Source organism: Syngnathus typhle, linkage group LG22 (assembly GCF_033458585.1).
Source record: "Syngnathus typhle isolate RoL2023-S1 ecotype Sweden linkage group LG22, RoL_Styp_1.0, whole genome shotgun sequence".
NCBI lineage: Eukaryota > Metazoa > Chordata > Actinopteri > Syngnathiformes > Syngnathidae > Syngnathus > Syngnathus typhle.
This window is the reverse complement of record NC_083759.1, coordinates 1,610,415-1,630,891: the sequence shown is the minus strand read 5'-3', so window position 1 is coordinate 1,630,891 and position 20,477 is coordinate 1,610,415. Positions and strand designations below refer to the sequence as shown.

At 47.4% G+C, this 20,477-nt stretch overlaps 3 protein-coding genes and 2 long non-coding RNA genes across 5 annotated transcripts; 3 read left to right on the top strand and 2 right to left on the bottom strand.

Moving 5' to 3' along the window:
* Positions 1–187: 187 nt before the first annotated feature.
* Positions 188–2,091, bottom strand: LOC133146612 (protein LEG1 homolog). The gene is made up of 8 exons (XM_061270507.1): positions 1,692–2,091; positions 1,457–1,543; positions 1,310–1,383; positions 1,128–1,232; positions 931–1,049; positions 713–854; positions 537–633; positions 188–471 (listed from the first exon to the last, which is right to left on the bottom strand). Exons 1-8 carry the CDS (start codon positions 2,074–2,076, stop codon positions 320–322), a joined length of 1,161 nt encoding a protein of 386 aa, XP_061126491.1. The 5' UTR covers positions 2,077–2,091; the 3' UTR covers positions 188–319.
* Positions 2,092–3,002: 911 nt separating this feature from the next.
* stx7l (syntaxin 7-like) lies at positions 3,003–6,277 on the top strand. Its single transcript, XM_061270516.1, has 10 exons — positions 3,003–3,161; positions 3,641–3,734; positions 3,826–3,895; positions 3,970–4,060; positions 4,119–4,256; positions 4,424–4,470; positions 4,650–4,740; positions 4,821–4,893; positions 5,284–5,366; positions 5,523–6,277. Exons 2-10 carry the CDS (start codon positions 3,650–3,652, stop codon positions 5,616–5,618), a joined length of 774 nt encoding a protein of 257 aa, XP_061126500.1. The 5' UTR covers positions 3,003–3,161; positions 3,641–3,649; the 3' UTR covers positions 5,619–6,277.
* A 93-nt stretch (positions 6,278–6,370) lies between these two features.
* LOC133146628 (uncharacterized) lies at positions 6,371–14,846 on the top strand. Its single transcript, XR_009711393.1, has 4 exons — positions 6,371–7,351; positions 8,435–8,624; positions 9,561–9,598; positions 12,880–14,846. It is a non-coding gene; the product is annotated as an uncharacterized LOC133146628 (long non-coding RNA).
* On the bottom strand, positions 7,818–15,097 carry LOC133146629 (uncharacterized). The gene is made up of 4 exons (XR_009711394.1): positions 14,655–15,097; positions 12,862–13,045; positions 12,617–12,714; positions 7,818–8,952 (listed from the first exon to the last, which is right to left on the bottom strand). It is a non-coding gene; the product is annotated as an uncharacterized LOC133146629 (long non-coding RNA).
* A 2,873-nt stretch (positions 15,098–17,970) lies between these two features.
* On the top strand, positions 17,971–20,324 carry ccn2a (cellular communication network factor 2a). The gene is made up of 5 exons (XM_061270508.1): positions 17,971–18,181; positions 18,257–18,473; positions 18,653–18,907; positions 19,003–19,214; positions 19,339–20,324. The coding sequence occupies exons 1-5, from the start codon at positions 18,110–18,112 to the stop codon at positions 19,633–19,635; spliced, it is 1,053 nt and encodes a 350-aa protein (XP_061126492.1). The 5' UTR covers positions 17,971–18,109; the 3' UTR covers positions 19,636–20,324.
* Positions 20,325–20,477: the final 153 nt, after the last annotated feature.

Below are 20,477 nucleotides of genomic sequence, written 5' to 3'. Positions count from 1 at the left end.
AATAATTAGTATGAATTGGCATGAATAATTTTTTGCACATCGGTTGATAATTCAATTAGAACTCTTAAAAATAAAAAAATATATATACAATTGCTAATTTGCTCACTAAACAGCCACCAATAATGATCTTATATAATATTTAATATACACAACGTGGTGTTGATAATGATAGCACACACTTTTATGACCTTTTTTTTTTTATTATTGTTTGATAAAAGGATGACATCCAACTGCTGTATTTTGTTAGCTGTAAAAAAATAAAAAAAAATAAAAAAGCAGATGTGAAACACATGCTCAGTTGGTGTTTTTCATGGTCCCCTCAGCAGCTTGTGGCCATGCCGGTGATGATGGACAGGAAGGAGGAGGTGGCGAAGGTGGGATTGAGGAGGAGCTGCTCCAGCATCTCACTGCCCTTCTCTCGGGTGGTCACCGAGCACATGGCGCTGCGCCACATGCGCACCAGCGACCCGCCTGCAACGCCACAGTTAGTCAAAAGGCTCGCAGGTTAGTAGAGGTCAAAGTTGAAAAATGCATACCCAGCACGGTGTTCATGTTCTTCATCCAGGAGAAGATGCTCAGCGTGTGGTTCTCCTCCTGAGTCATGTCAGCTATGTTGGGTGCTTGGTCGGTCTCCTTTTCATCGAGCCAAATAAAAAAAAAAAGTTTTACAAGAAGAACGGAAGCAAATGGAGTAAGCCAGCCCTTCACCCGCCTGCAGGATGCGTCCCGGCAACGGTGTGAGGAACGTGACAGACTTCTCCAGGGAGGACTGGAAATTGGCCGCCGACACGTAGTCGGCCGAGCTGAGCCAGCTGGAGGCGAAGTTCACCTCAGGGGCGGAATAAAAGGTCTGCCTGAATGTCGGGAAGGAATTGGAGTCAGCATTGCACTTAGGAATTTGTTCGGCTCTTATTGGAGCTTGTGATTTACTTGGCACTGCAGGCTGAGGCGGCATTCAGCGAAGCCATGTGTGCGGCCCAGTAGAGACCAAGGATGGAGTCTTTCTTCTCGTTCTCGGGCAGGGGGGAGGCCGTGGAGGCCTTCAGGCCCTTCGGACGTGCAGACACGCCACAGAGTGAGACCCCGCCCTTCAAATTGAATCTTATTCTAACACATCCGCAACCTACCTGGAAGAAAGCGTCCCACTGAGTCATCACATCGGGGTAGCTTGTCGCGCACTCGGCGTAAGTGGTGCAGTAGCCCACTGTGGCATCGGATCCTTGCATCTGGACCTAGCAGTGTAGGCAAAATCTCACGCTTTAACGAACCGATAAAGGTAATTCTTGATGATATAGGTTTGAAAGTATACCTGGACTCCTTGACCGAAGAATCCCTGCTGGGCGGCGGACAGGAAGGGCAGGACAGACACAAAGTGGTTGACGCCTGGATGACCCAGAAAACCGTTTATCATTCGGGTACGTTTCGCTTGTCGTCATGCATCCGAGTCGTTACTTACAGCCCCACCAGCTCTGGGGTGAGATGCACATGGTATCTCCGCTTGCCAGCCCGCACGTTGTGGCGCCGGTTGGGTCAGCCAGACGGCCTGGAGAGTGCAGTGCAGAAATTAGGTTCATGGGAAATGATCTTTTTGCTTAATCGATGGTTGGTCCGTTTGGGTTGTCTGAGCCTTCATCTGCGAATGATTCTGGATAAGGCATTGTGAAAAAGGAGGATCGTCTTTGTAAGCCCACCTGAGGTCTGCATCCATCCAAACTGCAGAGGCAGGCCCCAGAGGGGACTCTCAGTAGCACCGGCGCCCATGGAGCCCATGAAGGAGTCCGTGCTGGCGATCATCAGCCTGTACAAGCTCATGCGGTGCAGGAAGTTCCACGGGTTAGGGGTCACGATGCCTTCCTGCACCGGCAAGTCGCTCATCTGCGCCGCCGTCTGGGACCACATGATGGGCGCGCCGTTGTCCAGGATGACGGCCGAGTAGGCGGCGGACGCCGCCAGAACCAGAAGGAGGCAGGAGGCCGTGAGACGCTGCATGGCTGAAGGATGGTCGAGAGCAGAAGACACTGGACCGACAGCGGCGATGCAAGCTTTTGTACTCGTCTCGCAGATGTTATCGCACATGTCGGGCCATGTGACGTGTGGGTCAGTGGACCTGACAGTGAGATAAGGGCTGTTTGGACAAAGAGTTCATGACTATTGACATCAGTGGACATTCTGTACTGGATGAGCCTGAACTAAGTCTTTGCTACTCCTGTGGCAGTAGATCAGTTTGACACGATTAAGTTTCTTTTTTTAATCTCTGCTAAAGAGTTGACCCTATCATTGGCATGGCTAGAAATAGAAGTTCAGTTGACTACTCTAGATTACACAAACGTCACGTTTGACTTTCCATGGGGATTTCTATTTGCGTTGGTATCAAATAGTGACTCAAAAGTGGCTGTGGCATATTTGGAAAATGTATTATTGTTGAAATGTGTGCAAATTTGTTACAAGGGGGTCACACTAAAGCTAACATTTTTTTTCCTCTGCATTATGTTACCATTTCAAAAGACCATAATCCTGTAGCATGTATGAAGATGTACAATGTATACTATAGACCAAGTATTGTGCAAACCAGTGTCTATGCCATGTGACTGCATGTGTGTCCAAAAAACAACAACACAGTGAGGTACTTTTTTCCCAGAATTTAAAGAAAAATAATTTAAAAATGTTGTTATTGTGTTATTGTGTGTGATGATCACCACTGAAATTCATTCAGTAAAGTCACTCAAATTTGTTTGGCATTGTACGGGGATACTCAATACGCACATGTATATAATATTAAGGCTAACAAAATTATCCCTGGAAACGAAAACATGTTTTTCTCTCTTCTATTAAGTGCGTTCAAAAGCAAAACGTTTATATTTTTTATAGCGTTACAGCGCGCTCAAATGACGTCACGTACGGGGCGTGACGACACCAGGAAGTAGCCAGCCAGTGTATCCGTCACCTACATTTATTTCAAGAGCACAATCGTCCTCATTTTATGTTATTACCCCCACATTTTATTCAGTGCGTTTAAAACATATAAATTAAACAATAGATATATATTTTAAAACCTTTTTCCATCTACTCGTGATTTGTCACGGGGCCCTTACGTCACGTGCCGAGGCGGGTCGACATCAGGAAGTGTCCCGACGCAACTCTCCTCCTCAACCACCGCTAAGGTTAGTCAAACTTTTAAACACCCTTTCGCTCTTTCTCCCATCTAAACACAACCTTTTATGTAACACTGAATTTGTACATAGGACTTAAAGTTGTCGTCTACTTGGAATGGGCGGGGCTGGTGCTTAGAGACGAGGAATGAGCACGAATGTCTTTGGGGGGTGTTTTTCCCTGATGAATTCACATTTTAAAATGTCGGTAACCTAAAAAAATGATTTACTATAACATGGCTTCGTAAGTCCTAGAAATCGACGTGCTAATCGGTTGAGCGTTTGGCATAAACGGACGTCGAAAACAAGTCATCCATGGAACGTCCGCCCTCTTGTTTTTAGCCATCCCTGAGGCTCATTTCCGCATGTCACCACTCCATCTGTTTTGGAGCATTGAAATAGTAAAGCTGGGCGCTCGTTTTTGAATAAATTTGACTTATTTCAAGAAGTACAACAACGTGTCTTTTTTCTACTACTGTCTCTCCATCCAGTTCTCCATCATGGCCTACCAGGCTGGTTTTCCGGAGGAGCCTAATGCTTTGGTTCAAATCATTAGCTCCAACATCCAGAGACTCACCCTGCTGAGTAATACAAACGCACACATTTGACTTGAATGACATCATCTGACAGTCGCATTAAACCCACATCATATCATGTTCCTGACAATTATGTGCAGCTTCCGAGCTACAGAGGGCGCTGTCACTGCTTGGAACCGATCAGGACAGCAACCAGCTGCAAGTGACGCTGTGAGTTCATGCGATGCTCGGTCAAGTTTTAGGGATGAAAACTCTTGACTGTGACTGTCTTGACTGGTCGCCAGGCAGCAGAACCAGCAACAAGGTAACCAGCTCGCCAAGGAGACGGACCGGCTCATGAAGGAGTTCAGCGCGCTTCCTGTGGGCGCAGACCAGGTACTGGCTCTTATTTTCTGAAGAGAAATACTTTGGCTTACAAAATGCCATTTTTCAGAGGCAGAGAAAGATTCAAAAAGAGCGTTTGCTCAACGACTTCTCGGCGGCGTTGAACACCTTTCAGAAGACGCAGCGGTTGGCGGCCGACAAAGAACGAGAGTTTGTGGCCCGAGTCAGAGCCAGCTCCAAGGTGTCGGTGAGTAGATAGGACCAGCAAATGTGCCTCGTTGCGGTGAGGAAAAGCCCCAGTCTGCATGGCGGCCGTTGGCATTTCCTCTCGTGCTGTCACTGCTGCTGTTTGGCACTGGTGGCAGAGGTTCTCATGTTTGCTCATTTTGTGATCCTGTTTACCTTTTTCTGTAGGGTGGCCAGCCTGAGACTCATTATGGAAGTGTCACCCCTTTCCCAAGGTAGCGCATTTGTTTATTTGAACTCCATCGAGGTTTTGTTTCCATTCAAGAACCCTCTGAATACCTAAATGCATTCTCAATAAAGAGGAGAAAATATCATTTTTAAAACACAATAGCAAATTTGTCAGTTCTACTTTAAAATTTCAGCCAAAAATGACAATAAACTTGCATTGCTGCAGTGACCTGCAGGTGCAGGACCAGGATGAGGCCGTCAGCGAGGATGATCTCCGGTTGATCCAGGAGAGAGAGTCAGCCATCAGGCAGCTGGAGGTGTCCAACACGTCAAACACAAATACTCGACAGTCAGTATGAGCATTGCGTGTTGAACTTGGTCATTTTCTGGTTTGCAGTCAGACATCACAGACATCAATGACATCTTCAAGGACCTTGGGACGATGGTGCACGATCAAGGCGACATGATTGGTAAGCACCATTTATTTTAATTATATCATGGTTAAATGAGGATTTGTATTTATTTTAATTTGTTTTTATCATGGATTGTTTTTACTTATTTTATTTATTTATTTATTTATTTATTTATTTATTTATTTGTAGCATTTGTCCATATTTGCGTCATGTTTGAGCTGGAGCCTGTCCCCACTACAATTAGGTGAAAGGCCAGTTACACAAACAACCACATTCGTTCTTATGGCCCATTAAGAGTTTCAGCAAACCTAATATGTATGCTTTTTATGCGGGAGGAAGCACGGAAACATCAAAGTTGTGCGTCCACCCAGATGTAAATAGATGAAATAGATCCTACAGAAGCAAATTGATCAGCTCCCCTTTCCTGACCCTATGTGTCCTCTGCAGACAGTATAGAGGCCAATGTGGAGAGTGCAGATGTGAACGTCCAGAGTGCCACGCAGCAGCTTGCACGTGCTGCCGACTATCAGGTAAAAGAGATAAGCTACGGGTTATTAGATGAGCTAGAAGTGTTCAAAGAAAAAAAAAAAAAAAAAGCATTGCGCAACACGGTCGATGACCCTGTAAGCTCCCTGTCTAGCAAGAGTTCCCTCGCAACATTATTCATCTTTTTTTTTTCTTTCAAGCGGAGCTCTCGGAAGAAGATCTGCATCCTGATTTTAATCCTGGTCGTCGTTGCCGTCGTCGTCGGCCTCATCATCTGGGGCGCCTCCAAGCAGTGAGTCCTCCTACTTCGCACCCCTACCGACGCTTCACGTCGGCTCCTGCTGCCAAGAAATGTAAAAGCTCAACGGCCACTCGATTGGGTATGCACACACCAGCGAGTCGGAGTCAATGCGATAAGAGCTGAAGCAAACATTTCTGTCACTGATGAACTGGAATGGCACCGGTGGTGCGGCACTAAAAATAAACCTGACAATGGTGTTCCACTTCAGGCCTTAAGGTGGCGGTAATGAACATTGCCAGACACAACAACAGATTCACCAAATCTTGCCATATGGGCAAAAGCAAGATTTTTCATGAAGCTCTTTTATTTTCATTCCAATGACTTTGTGCAGGTGGGTCTAATTTTGTTGGCAACCATTCTATGTGCAATCCTCACAGTTAGTGCTATTATTCCACAATTTGGCTAAACTCAGCTAATTTCTAAACAAAAATTAACTTAGCATGGTTTTAAGTTAAGATTTCTCAAGAAGGTTATATTGTGGAGTGAGACGCTTAACATGAAGTTGCTTTTTCTTGTTGATATGAAGGAAGCTAAAAACAGTCATCACAACATGGTGAGTAAATAACAGATCAAAATGTGCATGTATATATTTTTTTGTAAATGACAAATGTGCTGCCTCCCATGTGCCCAATCTATTAAATATATCTTATCATAGCGGAGTGAGTCGTTATTGGAATGGTATGCAAATTGAGCTGCCGTGACGCCGCCAGTACAAGAGCACCAAATGAAGAACATGGTCAGGTAATTTGTTGTCTTCATATATATATATATATATATACTGCATTTATTTTAAACTTGCACTACATGCATCATTACAATTATTGAACTGTGTTGCACAAGGTCAACTTGTCAATGGTGTCCACGCGGCACGTCCTGATTTCCGAGACTACTCAAGTCAGCAAAAACGTAACTGTTGGCTGATGGCCTATTTCATTTTGAACACTTCTCAGCAAATATTTGAACAAATTTAACAGATTGAAATCCATACACTTAAAAAAAAAAAAGAGCTAGTAACGGAACCTTGTGGAACACTGTTGTTCACCAGGCATTGACAGTCAATTTGATGTGACAATATATGATAAATGTACAAAAGTTGAATGTGGGCTTGAAGTTTTGGGTTAAAATCGAAACAACCGTTTAGTACTAATGCCGTGCGTCATCTTGGCGCTGGAAACAGGCTGCCACGTTGGGAGATGAGATCAGTGGGACTCGTAAACGCCAGGCGAGTCATTGCGTCCTTGGCTGGCGGCGAGGTGGAAGTAACAGGTTGGTGACGGCCGGGAAGAAAATGTTGCCTTGGCACGGGCACAGCTATGGAAGAAGCTTTGGCCGACCCGTCCAGGTGTGAATACATCATGTGGACCGCCAGGAGGTGCGACTGCCGCTTCTTTTGGAATGTAGCGAGTTGCTGCAAAGAGCCCAGCGCATTTTTCCTACGACGTACTTTTTCCCCGAGAGACTTAACAAGGTGTACAGTTTGAGCAGTTTAATCGTTCACCTTAAACAATCCATGACGTTCCAGATTCATTTGCTACTCAAAAGGAAGGAATGTTCTTTTGAGGATTTAGTGCAACTTTAAAAAAATGTCAAAGCCCAACTTGTTGTGTATCACTGAGTGCTCATTACAGAATTTGCCAAACGAATCATTCCCATGACGACGATGATGATGACGCCATGGTTTGACAGTTGCCCTGCTGAGGACCGGCTCACGTTCACGCAGGTGTGAAGGTAAGGAATGATGCTTATTTCCATGATTAATGGAAATTAAACTTTGCTCCGCTGATGTCATCGCAACAGTAGAAGTGACACATTTGTCACTTTTGCCTCCCCTCTTTTATTTTTTGAAAACCACATGTTTATGTACACTATGGCAATGTTATGATAGCATCGAGTGGTGATGGGTGTTCCTCCCACCAGGGGGCAGTAGTTGAATAACAACATGGTGCTATGAAGGCCTATGGTGCATTATGATGCTATTTTCATTAGCCCGTCTAAGGCATTGATCTAGGACACCAAAAAAAAACCCTTCATCCGTTTTTCTCATTATTCCTTTTGAAATTTAATGGCTGTATTTTAATAGGTGCCTTTCTTCTTTTCTTTCATTGCATTGCAACTTGCCAGCAGTTGTAATGAAGACCCAGATGTCCAAACGGTTCTATTTTTAGACGTTATTAATGAAAGCCTGCAGAAACCGTTAACTTGAGCGTGCATTTATTCCATTAGTGCATCAGCCTCCCAATAAATCCCAGTTGTTGATGTACCTGCATCCTCAGAATTCCTCGCGGTGGCCCAGGAATGCCAACTTTGACTTCCAAAATATTTTTTCTCTGTCATGTACTCTCGCTTCCCCAAAAGAAATATTTGCTCATAAATACAGATGAGCTACAGCTGGCAATGGCAGCGTGTACACAAAGTTAAAGATGTTGAAGGTCAGCATGGGCCCACAGAAGCGTTGTGGCTGCTCCAGAGGCTTCTGTTGGGCTTCTTTTACCAAATATTGATGTTTTCCTCAATAGGAAGTAGCCTGCCAGGTCGCGAGGGATGTGACTGGATGTTCAAGCCGCTTCAAAGTGGCACTTTTAAGCCAAAATACACTTGAGTGTACTTGTACGAAATTGTACAGAAAGTCTGCCAGTAGCCATTTTGGGTGAATTCCCATCTCTGAGCGTATCCTCAGTTTTGGGTTAACAACTTCCATCCCGCAAGGCCGGTGTTTTTTTTTTTTTTCATGTGGCAACAAAAAGGTCTTCAAATAATCAGTTTGCGAGTTTAAATGTCATCTGGGTTGAAACGGGCCTCCTATATTTGCAGAGAGTGGCGTAACCATGGAGGAGAATTGCGGGGAGACCAACATGACCTCGCGTGACGCCACTCGCGTTGCAACCTGCGTGACCAACCTCGCCGTTGGTGGGAAGGAACCATGGCGGTAGCTCGCAGGTGGCCGTGTTGTTCTTGCGATGAAGAAAAAAAAAAAAAGGATGTGGTCGGACCACACATGCAGGTACACGCACAGCAAATTTTTGCTCTTTGTTATTGTGTTAAATAGCAGCCGGTATTGACACTGTAGTTGCATCACACTTTTTCTCTGCGTTCGCTCAAGGTAGTTTGACATCTGAGTCGGACAAAGCTAACAAGTGAAAGAGCGTCTCGGAGCGGCCCGTCCGGCCGGGTCAGAGGTTAAATGGGGAGGAGGCAGAGATTGGCAAACGGGACAGCGGGTGGCGGGGTGAGGAAGCGGCGTTTACTCGCAGCGGCATGAGATGTTCGTCACACCTTGTGGAAGCTTGGACGACATTTTTCCCTTTCTCAGACTGACGTGCGCGGATGCTCTGTTTGGAACATGAGAAAATGAAAAAAAAAAAATCATAATTGAATTTTTCTAAATATTAAAATTAAAATGCAGTACAACAGTAAAACGTGAGAAATAGTTACTAAGAAAATACTTGTGAATGAGATTCATTTTTGGCATAGGTTTAAGTTGCTTCTGGCTAGGCTTAATGAATGAATTCACAGTAGCTATTTGTGTAAACATGACTTCTGGTAAGGATCAGCGAGTGTTAGTATTTTGTGTATTCCGGTAAGATTAAAAAAAAAAAAAAATCATCTTAAAGCAGGACCCGGTCACTGGGCATTATTGTTTTTTTTTCTGCTGTGGACTGTTTAGTGTGACCCCTGCAAGTTATAAATCTTGCGCCACAACAGGCAAGGCTCTTAATATGGACTTTTCTTTTTACGGTGGGCCCTAATATATCCTTCTCTTATTTGCCAGCCGCACATGCCTCTCGTTTAGCAACACAAACTTTCGCGCATACCTGACTGACTCCCACTTACAAAGCATTTTCAGCTTGGAAATTTGGCTTTATGTCCACTTGAATGTTTTGCTCTTTCGGTCCTGCGCTTGGCGAGATTTTTATTAGGGTTTGTTTTTTTTGCTCAGGTTGGCCTTGGCGGAGGCATGCAGCGTCTCGTGTGAATGTGAGTGGGCCGTTTATAGTGTTGTTCTATGTCTGATTCTACTTTCCGTTTGACTCGGTCAAGAAACCAAACAAATAGTCTTCTTTTTTGCGAGGACAAAAAAAGAAGAAGCCACAAACACCCGCCAACATCTTTTTTTGTCTGCACTAAGAAAAATGGTACAGCCGGCTGACTATGAAGTAATAAAGTACCTTTAGTATTAGCTCGTCTATGCAAACTATCTTGTGACTAGTAGTTCAACAAAAATGTGTTATCGGGTACTTGCGGAGGCTGCCGATACCAGCTACAGCTACTCGATTTTTTGGGGGGGGCCTTAATGACATTTTTATCATACTATTGCCTATAGATGCTAAGGCTTGACCAAAAGGAGTTCCTCACGTTACATCAACATAGTTCGTTGGTGCCAAGAGTCCACTAGATGGCGCTACAGCGATATTTTATTTAATAGGTTTCCCTAAAAATCGTGGATCACTTGTTGGAAACAAGCATTACGCAATGCATATTGGAACAGTCAGCAAACAGCTTGACGGTTTTAGCTTATGCCGACTTCACACGGCAGTCACGGAAGAGGAAATGTTTGGCATCCTGAATATGGAAATTGGAAATTACGAACGAGGTTATCCATCTGTTTGCGTCTGGAGCAAATGTCGCATCGACTGACTGACGTCTCCATCCGCCGATGACATGCTGGAACGCTGTTGGCGCGTTGAGCGGCGTGACAGACATTTCTCGTATTATATAATTTAAAAAAGCCAAGCGGGACGCGGGCCCTCAAACGTTTGCCTGTGGCTGACTTTTCCACGTTGATGAGTGGCCGTGTTGTTCGCGTGGCTCTCGATCAGACCGGTCTGAACTGCCCCTCGCTCGGGGCAGGGACCATCAAACGATATTTTTAATCAAGCGGTCAGAAAACGATTGCGCAAACATTCTAAAGTAGCTTAGGTCAACAGCGTCGCAGAACCTCCGTTCTGTTCGCTGGAAGGACGGAACGCGGCGCCGAACAGGTCCCTCTTTGTGCCGGCGTCCAGCGGCCTCGCGCCACAGCGCAGCGCTCAGGAATCCTGTTTGTTTTCTTTCAAATTTCTCAACCCGGCCGGCCCAGCGCGTTTTAAGGCGCGCATCTGTGTTTGCGTCCGCAACAGTGCGCCTCATTGAGCATCGGCTCATTTAGAGGGCGAGGGCCAAAGTTGACAAGCTTTTCAAGTGGCGCGTACATAGCGGCCCGTCGACTTTTAGCTTGTGTACATCTCGGGCCCCCTGGAAGCTCGTTTGTGTGGCAAACGCGGCCAAGATGAAAGATCAAGGCAAAATGTATACGCTTGTTCTTTGTCCAGTAGCTCATCGACTTTTGCCTTATCCATACGTTCGGCAGCATGTTAAACTGAACACTGACTGGGGCAGGGTTTATTTAACCACAACGGTCGTGTTGTGATAGTTGAAGGCCATGTTGGGTCCAAAGAGTCTCACAATTTCAAAAAGTCAAATCAAACATCTGCAGTTGCTAATGCTAACGCCATCGTTGCTGACTGGACAAGCACCTTAGACTTTGCTCTATCCATGTTTTGTAGAAGAATGTCTGGCAAATCATCATCACGTTTATGTCATAGTTTCTTCTAAAAGCACGGCAAAGGATGACACAGAATTTCCAGAAAAATGACTCGTGTGCATATTTTTGAGATGAGCGATCCCTCTGACAGCATCACATCGCCGGCCAATTAAAAACATGTGAACATGCCGACGCTTCAAACAAGTCAACTCCACTTGGCCGGTCAAATTCTGAAACCAATAACAGGCCCCAAATAAGAAATCTTAGCTCTAGCTAAATGTTCAGAAACGATATTAAATGACACCCGTGTCCATCTAGCTCCTGCCACTTAAATATTTCTCCCCCTCGTGTGACATGTTTCTAACCCTTTACTGCTCCATTTCCAGTAAGCTGAGGAAATGCCTTCGCTGGGCCCGGCCCAGTCAAATGCCACATACAGTATAAAGGCGCAATTGGGCCGCACCTGCGTAAACATAGGCGGCTGACGAACGCTGCACGGCCGTCCTGCCAGGGGCAATAAAGCAAACATACCTGCCAGCGTGATCGGACCAGAATACGCTCGACTTTGAGCTCGATGTGCTTAACGCCGCCCGAGACACTGCAGACTTTGAATTGACTGCGGACTTTCAAAAAAGCCAGCAGAATTTTTGACACATAAGTGGGGGGAAAACCAGTCGGGCTAGTTGTTGGCTAGTGTCAATTATCGAAGTGTAAAGGCGTGAGAACAGGTCCTCTGCAGACAAGCTAGGCTTTGAGCGAAAAGCTAGCGGTTGAGACGCGCAAACCGGCCGAGGCAGACAAGGCCTGGCATTCACGCGGCGTCACACAACACCTCGGCGTTGCGTAACGCTCGCACCGCGCTTCTCAATCATTCCAGCTATACCATGAGCGTGATGTTTTCGGACGCCGGGGACTTTGGCTCCAAAGCCCCAAGTTCTCACTTTAGACGTACGAGGCGCGGCTGATTAATGTCTTTTGGCACGGATTGGGTTTAAACTGCTTTGGCTAAAAATGTACTTTGAGCTATATGGCAACAACGGAGTTATACAATATCCAGCGACCTTACTGTTAACCCCAAAATATTCTGTTGATTCAGCAAATTAGAACTTTGTTCCTTCCTCGGCGCCACCTTCTCGGGTGCTGATGGATTCATGAGCTAATAGTGGACAAGCCAAGTAGTCTTTACTTGAACACAATTTTTAGCTTCATGTAGCATAGCTAGCGATTTGAAGCAAATGTAATAGTCGTCGTATATTTTGGTGATGATTCAAATTAGGATTTTTATCCTCTGTAGTGGTGTGTCATGCGTAAACATCCCCACATGGACAAAATGGGTCACCCCCTACTCGTTTACCACCTCGGTACGACATATTAGCTCATGTCGTGAGTGCCCTCGAGGTCGGATAGGCGTGTGAAACTTTTGACAGCGAGCTGAGCGCCGCCGCCGTCCTGCGTCATCACTTCCCCCTCACCTTGCTGAGGAATCCGCCGTCCGTCTCGTTCCGTGTTGTTCCGAGGGCCGCCGTGATGGCTCCAAAGTTATTTTTCCACTGCCAGTCCGCAGCAGACGCTTCGGATGCAGAAAAGAACACTCTGTTACCTTGAACCATATTGAATTTATGTAGCTGGAGATCCATGTGTAAAAAATAGACTTGAGGTCACTCCATGCTTTTTGTTGTTAGTAAACAATGACCAAGAATCGAGTAGTCAGTCATACAATGAAATGTTTTCACAGAGTCCCCCCGAAGAGGTGACCCGCCGTGACCTCCCGGGTCGGACGAGAGCGGTGACTCGGACGGCCCGAGGTGGCGATCCAGGTTGAGCGTGAGTGTTTGGCCTTGCAGCTCACACTTACACGAGGGAAAAGCCCAGACAGGGAGGGGTCCTTCTTAGGCACTCTGCTGTTAAAACAAACAAAAAAAAAATCATACTGTATCTGGAACCAATTATAACATAGCATGGGAACGCCGGTTTCAGTTTGATTCAATGTTACCCGCGTAGATGAATGACTTCCACATACGTCCAAGACAATAAATTTAAAACATTTTTAAAACAATATCTTTAGTGGTGCCTTTCCACTTTGAAATTAATGGAAGAGGCTGCGTGGTCACTTGTCGACTGAGGTCATCAAGCCCAATCCTTTTTGCGCTCCCAAAGAGAAACGAAGTCATGTGGTCACTTTCCATTTCCATTGTTGCGAGGGCAACTTAATAATGGGCTCCAGCGCAACGCTGGACCTTGGACGCGATAATCTAAACACTCGAACCTCGAATGTACCCTCGTCCGGCATCGGCGGGCTTCCATAATAATACATTCCGACTTGCGGTTGCAACTTCCTCCGTGCTCACTGTGGGTCAAATCGCGCAAAACAGCTTGTCAGTAATTAGCACGTCCACTCTGAGGTCGAAGCTAACGCCGCTCCGACTACTCAACGCTGGGCGAAGGCGACATGAAAGCTGCGATGACAGAAAAAAACAACGCCTTTGATATTTGAGGAATGTTAAGGTGGAAGCGTTGGCACGGCCTCGATCGAAAACACCTGTGAAAAAGCAGCCCGTTTGAACGTCAACATTGACCTTGGCAGCCGCAAAGACAAAAGCAGCGCCGAGTGATTTAAGGCCGTGTTTTCATCCAAGGCCCTTACAGGAAGCTAATTAGCTCAGCTATGCAGTCGCTCGCGCGCCAGGCTAAGGCGAGGACGGGGGGCTCCATGTTCTTGCTGGGAAGCGGCCGCCTTTAAAGCAGCAATATGCATTTGCTTCAAACGGCCGCGTGCTCGGATGTGGTCCACATCGCCGCAAGCTGAGTCAATTTACCGGAGCTGCCAAGGCTGCAAACTGGCAGCCCAGTTGATCGCTTTGAAACCAGCCCAACTGTAAATATGCCCTATGCGTTTGTAGTAGAGTCTGGCACCGACCCAAAATGTGTGAAAGGTGCCACCGCCAAGGCCAGATGAAAATAGTTACAAAACGTTGACTCCTAGTTGAATCGATCATAACAAAAGTTTTGGTGTGAGTGTTTGATGTGAGCTGGGGCACACAGCAGCCCCTAGCGTGACTCTGTTCACATTTGTGTTTTACTGCTTGCTTCAACTATGGCTCTCCTTTACCACATTCAAGAGCATTCCAGTAAGTCCAAAAAAGAATTATGGACCACCTTAGACCACTGTAGTTTTTTTCCATTATTTCCTATGGTGAAAATAGCATAGCAACCCTGAAAAGAATGTGTTGGCCCTTGAGAGATGACAGTGCATCTGTGGGTGGCAACGTGTGCGGGATCGACCTTTTGCTATATTTAGAAACCTTCTGGCGGGGGTCACAGACACCGGGTGACCTCGTTTTCCATGTTTAAGTTTGAAAACAGCGGGACGCTTCCAATGGTTTCTTGCGCGTGTGAGGTCCAGGAGAGGAAGTATTACGCGCTCCACGCGGCGTCTCGGTTAAGAAACCCGAAAGAAAGGTCAGTGGAACAGGCAACGGGTCCGTCCGGGACCCACACGACGGGGACCACCTGACGGCAGCAGCTGAGGTGTTTGTTGAAAGAGGACCAGATTGTCGTCCCGCTGTCTGCAGCGCCGATGCTAAAACAGAAGTTTCCAGTGTGCCTTAGCAGCTAATCCCCTTCATGTTGTTGTCCACGTGTTGCCATGCCTTCTGCGTCTATTGCTAGTGTCCACCTGCGGGACGCCTTCAGGGGGGTGGCAGGGGGTTGTGGGGGTCGTGCTGGTTTTCATTGCAGGTCACGTCACGGTTTTGGTTGCCCTGTGGGGGGCCGGGCCGTGAAAACTGATTGCTTTAAAAAAAAATTGTAATCTCGCTATTAACTTGAGGGTTTGCTGGATTTAGTTTTCATGGCTTGTTTTGAAAAAATCTGGAGCTTGTGAAAGACACTTTGTTCAGTATGGTGGTGTAAGTGATATCGCCTCCCTTGTTAGTTGGCAACAAAAAGCCCCCCCTTTGCCCTTTCCCTCAAAAAATGTGCCTAGCTAAATGATTAATGAGGAAGCATTGCTCCCAAAAATGCGCCGAGCGTCCAAGTTACGTCCCGGCGGAATGGAGATGCTTGGGGTATATAATATATCGCCGTCCATTAAAGTGGCGTAATTCAAAACGCAGCCCAAAGAAGAAAATAAAAAGACGGCGGCTGGGGTCTCATGCATGTTTCCAGTCTGGATGTTTTTCCAGCCGGTGAGCCTTTAAATAGACACCGTTTCCATCTTGACAATTCATCTGCCCACCAACACCTCCCTCGACATTATTATAAGCTGAACCAATCACTCAACTCCGCTCCTCTGTTATTACTTTCCATCCTCGTTGAGTGTTTGTCATCTGTCAACAGTTTGGAATTAATCGTTGGCCTTCGTGACAGTGCGGCGCCTCGAGATAAGCGTGACGAATATTGAGCGACTCCTTCAATGCCGCTTCCGGCTGGAGACAAATTTTGATAATGACCCTGAAACATTGGCAGCCGAGTAAATCTACCTAGCAACAAGTGTGAACTTATGTCGCCTGCGTAAGTGTTATGTGTCACGGCCGCATTCCGCCGTCTTGTTTACAACCGCGAGAGTTCAGAAAAGTACGACGGCAGGTAAAGCCATTTTGAGAATTGACGCAGCGGCGCGGCAGCTTTTGACCAAGGCCGCGGGAACATTCCTCTGAGGGCCCGCCAACCGCCGCTAACGTAATATATAGCTCAAAGCCGACCCGGGAGCTGATAAAATGTGGAGACGCGTCGGACTTTCTCGACGTCTCTCGGGCCCGGCACGGTTCGTTCCAGGACACTTGAAACATTTTGCTCGTACCCTTGACTGTACGTGCAATACTGAAGTCAGCATTCTCATTTTGTCCTGGACAGATTAGATTGACATAGGAACACACTTAGAAGGGCATTCTGAATTCTGATTGGACAAAAAATAAAATCATGCTGATATGAAAAGTGGGAAAGCCTCGAAATGCCCAGGCCGCAACACAGAAGTCTTTCTGTAGTGACGGCGTCATTGATGACATCACCGAGCGTGTCGTGATGGAAGCACCCACTCAGGGGAACAAGAGGTGCACTTTCCACCCTTTTTTTCATCAACCGACTCCCCCCCCACCTCCTGGCATGGCACCACCTGTCGACTTCACGGGTGCCGGCTACATTTAGCCAGCGCGGTGACGTCACACGATGATCTAGACTCGGGGGGGAGCAACCTTTGCGCCGATTATTTGCTGCTCTCAGCACTTTGAAGAATTATTACTTGTACAGAGCTCCACGAAAATTCAAACAATGCTCACAGCGATGTGTCGTGTTCCTTTAAACCGACGAGATTATCGCATGCTGAACTTTGCACGTAACAGCTGACATGTTTTCGACGGCATCTGCTTCCGTCCGATATCCTCGGCTTTTTGTCTTCCTTCTGTGCCCATCCAGTGTAGAAAGAGAGAACATCGCCATATTAGGGAAGGAGCAGACGCCCTTATATGGCAACGCTTCCTGCAAATAGTAACAAGACTGTCTGCTGGCTCTCCTCACACATTCCTGCAGCTCCAGGTTTCTTTTTTTTCTCTCATTTCCGATGTGCTAGCTGGCCGGTCGGCTGGCTGGCCACGGAGCAGGCCTGTCTTTCATAAGAGTCTAGCCTGGTGTGTGATCCCCCCCACCCCACACCTAAAAACAAAATACACAAACCCCTGTCTAGCCTTTTTCCTCAAGTACTACTAAAACCTGGCCCGGGTACACTCTGCACCTGGTCTTCTCAAGTCGCACCAAAGCTCATTAGGCAGGTGAGCCGAGAACAAGGAAAGTTATTCCCGACAATACGGCCTCGCTGTACTGTACTGTACGTCCTCGCCTGGTCTCGTCTCGCCGCGGCTGCATTTTCACTTAAATTCCTCCCTGGCCCGCCAATTGTCCTGACTGAGGCGAGCTGAAAAACAGAACTTCCAAAAGTTCATCTTGTACCAAACATACTTTTTCTGTCAGCTAATACACTGACGAGGCACTTTTGAAGTGGACCGCACGTAAAAAGGAAAAAAACATGCACGTACGGGAATGTTAATCCTATTTATGGTTTTGGTTTGAATGCTTTGAAAGGAGTCTTTTTATTAGTAACGGCCAGTGAGTTAAATATGACATCAGGCCTTGATCATTTTTTAAAGTAGGACAAGGCGAGATCATTAGCGGCCACTATGAGTGGAAATGGCTCTCATGTGAGACTTCAAAGATTCTCTGTAGCCGTTATTGGGACCGCAGAGCGATAGCGCAGACGTCCCAAACCGCCTGCGAGCGGGTCGGAATGATAGAACGACGCAATTCACACGTCAGCCATCTTAACCATGACGCGGGCTGACAAAAATCCCTCCAGACGCAAACCGCACCGTCCTAGAGTCCAAGTCCACCTTTTTGATGGCTCTCCAAACCCCCCTGAGTTTTTCCTCCCCCGCCCCTTCTTGTTCATTCATTCATGCTCGTTTCTGCCTTTTCATGTGGCCGCCTCTTTTGAAAATTCATATTTATAGGCTTTGTATTTGTGAAGTCAGACTTGAGGAATTCCCAGTGTGGGGTCCCGGGCCTCCTCTGAGCAGACTTCCTGTTCCAGATGAGCGAGAGTTTAGAGAGAGTGAGCCGGCTGTTGTTTGGCTAGCCCAGCCTCCTCCTCGTCGTCTTCCTCCTCCTCCTTGCGTTCAGACGGCAGGAATGTGGGATGTCTGGAGTGGGGGTCAGGAAGCCAGGAAAGAATGCCAAGTATGTCCATGTTTATCCAGGGCTGCCCCCCCGGCCTCCCGCCTTCCCCCGACGGTGACGTTTCTCCGCCGAGGGCCGAGCGCTATAAAGGCGGCGGCGCGCTGCCGCTAGAACTCAGAGCGAGATCGACCCGAGCTAAAGTCTAGCTTTTACCTCCAGAAGCGAGGAGACGCCGACAAGAGATCAACTCGATCAAGGAAAAAAAGGAAGACTTACTCAGCTGAAAGAAGAAACTTTTTATGCCATCCAAGATGCCCGCCATGAAGAAAGTGACATTGCTGCCTTTTGTGTGCGCCCTGATCTGGACCCTGGTAAGACTTTTTACTATTTTCATTCACTCGTTCCTTCGACCGTTCGTATGTTTGACGCACGTATGTCGCCTTCAGGCTGCCGGTCAGGAGTGCGGCGGCTCGTGCTCGTGCCCCTCCACGCCCCCCGAGTGCGCCCCCGGCGTGAGCCTGGTGCCCGACGGCTGCGGCTGCTGCCGGGTGTGCGCCAAGCAGATGGGAGAGCTGTGCACCGAGAGGGACGCCTGCGACACCCACAAGGGCCTCTACTGCGACTTTGGCTCGCCCATCAATCGACGCATCGGAGTGTGCACAGGTGAGACGAGCTCATCAAGCAACTCGAGAAGATGATGCACAAACGTTTTATTTAAAGTGTGGCAGGTCCAAATGACCCCATTTTAAGTTGATTCGACTTTTCTTTGCCAACCTTCCATTTATTCCACTTGCCTTTCGCCATGTTTTATTTGACCAATGGGATGATGTTTGCGTTTGCAGCACGAGAGGGCGCCACCTGCGTGTTTGGAGGAATGGTGTATAGAAGCGGCGAGAGCTTCCAGAGCAGCTGCAAGTACCAGTGCACCTGCCTGGACGGGGCAGTGGGCTGCGTGCCCCTGTGCGCCATGAACGTGCGCCTGCCCAGCCCCGACTGCCCGGCGCCCAGACGCGTCAAGGTGCCCGGCAAGTGTTGCGAGGAGTGGGTGTGCGATGCCCCGCAGCGCGCAAACACCTTCATGGGCTCCGTCTTACCCGGTGAGTCTCGGTTGATCCGATCCCGCCTGAGCCGCTTCCTGTTTGCGCGCCGTCGGCTAATCTGGCTGTTTTCCCTCCTGTTTGGTTGCGAGCAGCTTACCGCGAAGAGGAGACCTACGGTCCCGATCTGTCCACGATGAGGGAGAACTGCTTGGTTCAGACCACCGAATGGAGCGCCTGCTCCAAGACCTGCGGCTTGGGCGTCTCCACCCGTGTCACCAACGACAATCGCGAGTGCCGCCTGGAGAAGCAAAGCCGCTTGTGTATGGTGCGCCCCTGCGAGTCCCATCTGGAGCAGAGCATCCGGGTCAGTACTCCATTCCAAAGGCCATCTTTGTGATTTTTTGCAACCTCTCATCAAATGAGTCAGTCATGTCTTATATAACGGTCAACATTGATTCCAAATTGAATCTATTTTTTTGCTTTCTCAGAAAGGGAAAAAGTGCATCCGCACACCTCGCCTGTCCAAGCCCATGAAGTTTGAGATCTCGGGCTGCACCACCACCAAGTCGTACCGCCCCAAGTTCTGCGGCGTGTGCCTGGACGGCCGCTGCTGCACCCCCCACCGAACCACCACGCTGCCCATGGAGTTCAAGTGCCCTGACGGGCAGGTCATGAAGAAGCACATGATGTTCATCAAATCGTGCGCCTGCCACCACAACTGCCCCGGTGAGAACGACATCTTTGAGTCCGTCTACTACAAGAAGATGATGGGCGACATGGCGTGAGGGAGGCCCGGCCGGGAAAGGGCCCACGCCCGCTTTGTCACTTGAAAACAGAACTCATCTCGCAGCTCTCTTCGTATATACACAAGCCTTGTTTTTGTGCTTGCTTTGTCAGAGTAGCCACGCCCACTTTTAGTGTCGCGTGTATTTGTCCGTGCAGCTTGGTGCACTTTGCTGTCCCTGGGAGAGATTCCTGCACTAGTAATAATGTGGACAACACGCTCCGTCCATTTTTTTTTTTTGTCTTGACCTCCCCTCTCAATGAGGCGGGTAATGACTCCCCCGCCCAGACGGGTGAATGGAGCCCACCACAGCCGGGCCACTGTTCCCTTTCGTGCGTGTGTTTGTGTGAATGTGTGTGTGTTAGCACAGGCCTCAACGTGGGCCCTGTCCAAAGGTCAGCGTTTCCGTCCGGACGCAAGTGGGCGTGAGTGACCACGGCACTGAGAAAGATTACTAGACTGGAAGAATTGTTAGTTCATTCCAAGCAGAAACGTGTAAATGGTGTATATATTTGTACAGTGTAAGTTAATTTAAAAGCTGTGTTTGTTGTGTGCTTTTTCCAAAATGTATCAATAGTGGGTTTTTTGTTTGGACGACAGTATTTTTTAATATTTTATTGAGCAATGTGACAAATTGTTACATGTTTCGCTTTGTAGCTGGAAATAAAAAGGTTATATTTTTTATACAAATTCACGTCCCAGCCTTTCTTTCGACTCAAAGGCAAACAATCTCATGACTCATTTGCATGCATTATAGGACAACAGCGACCCCTAGTGTATTGTTAAAAGATAAAAATGTAATATCGTTCAAAAAAAATGTTAATTCTCTCTTGAAACTAAATC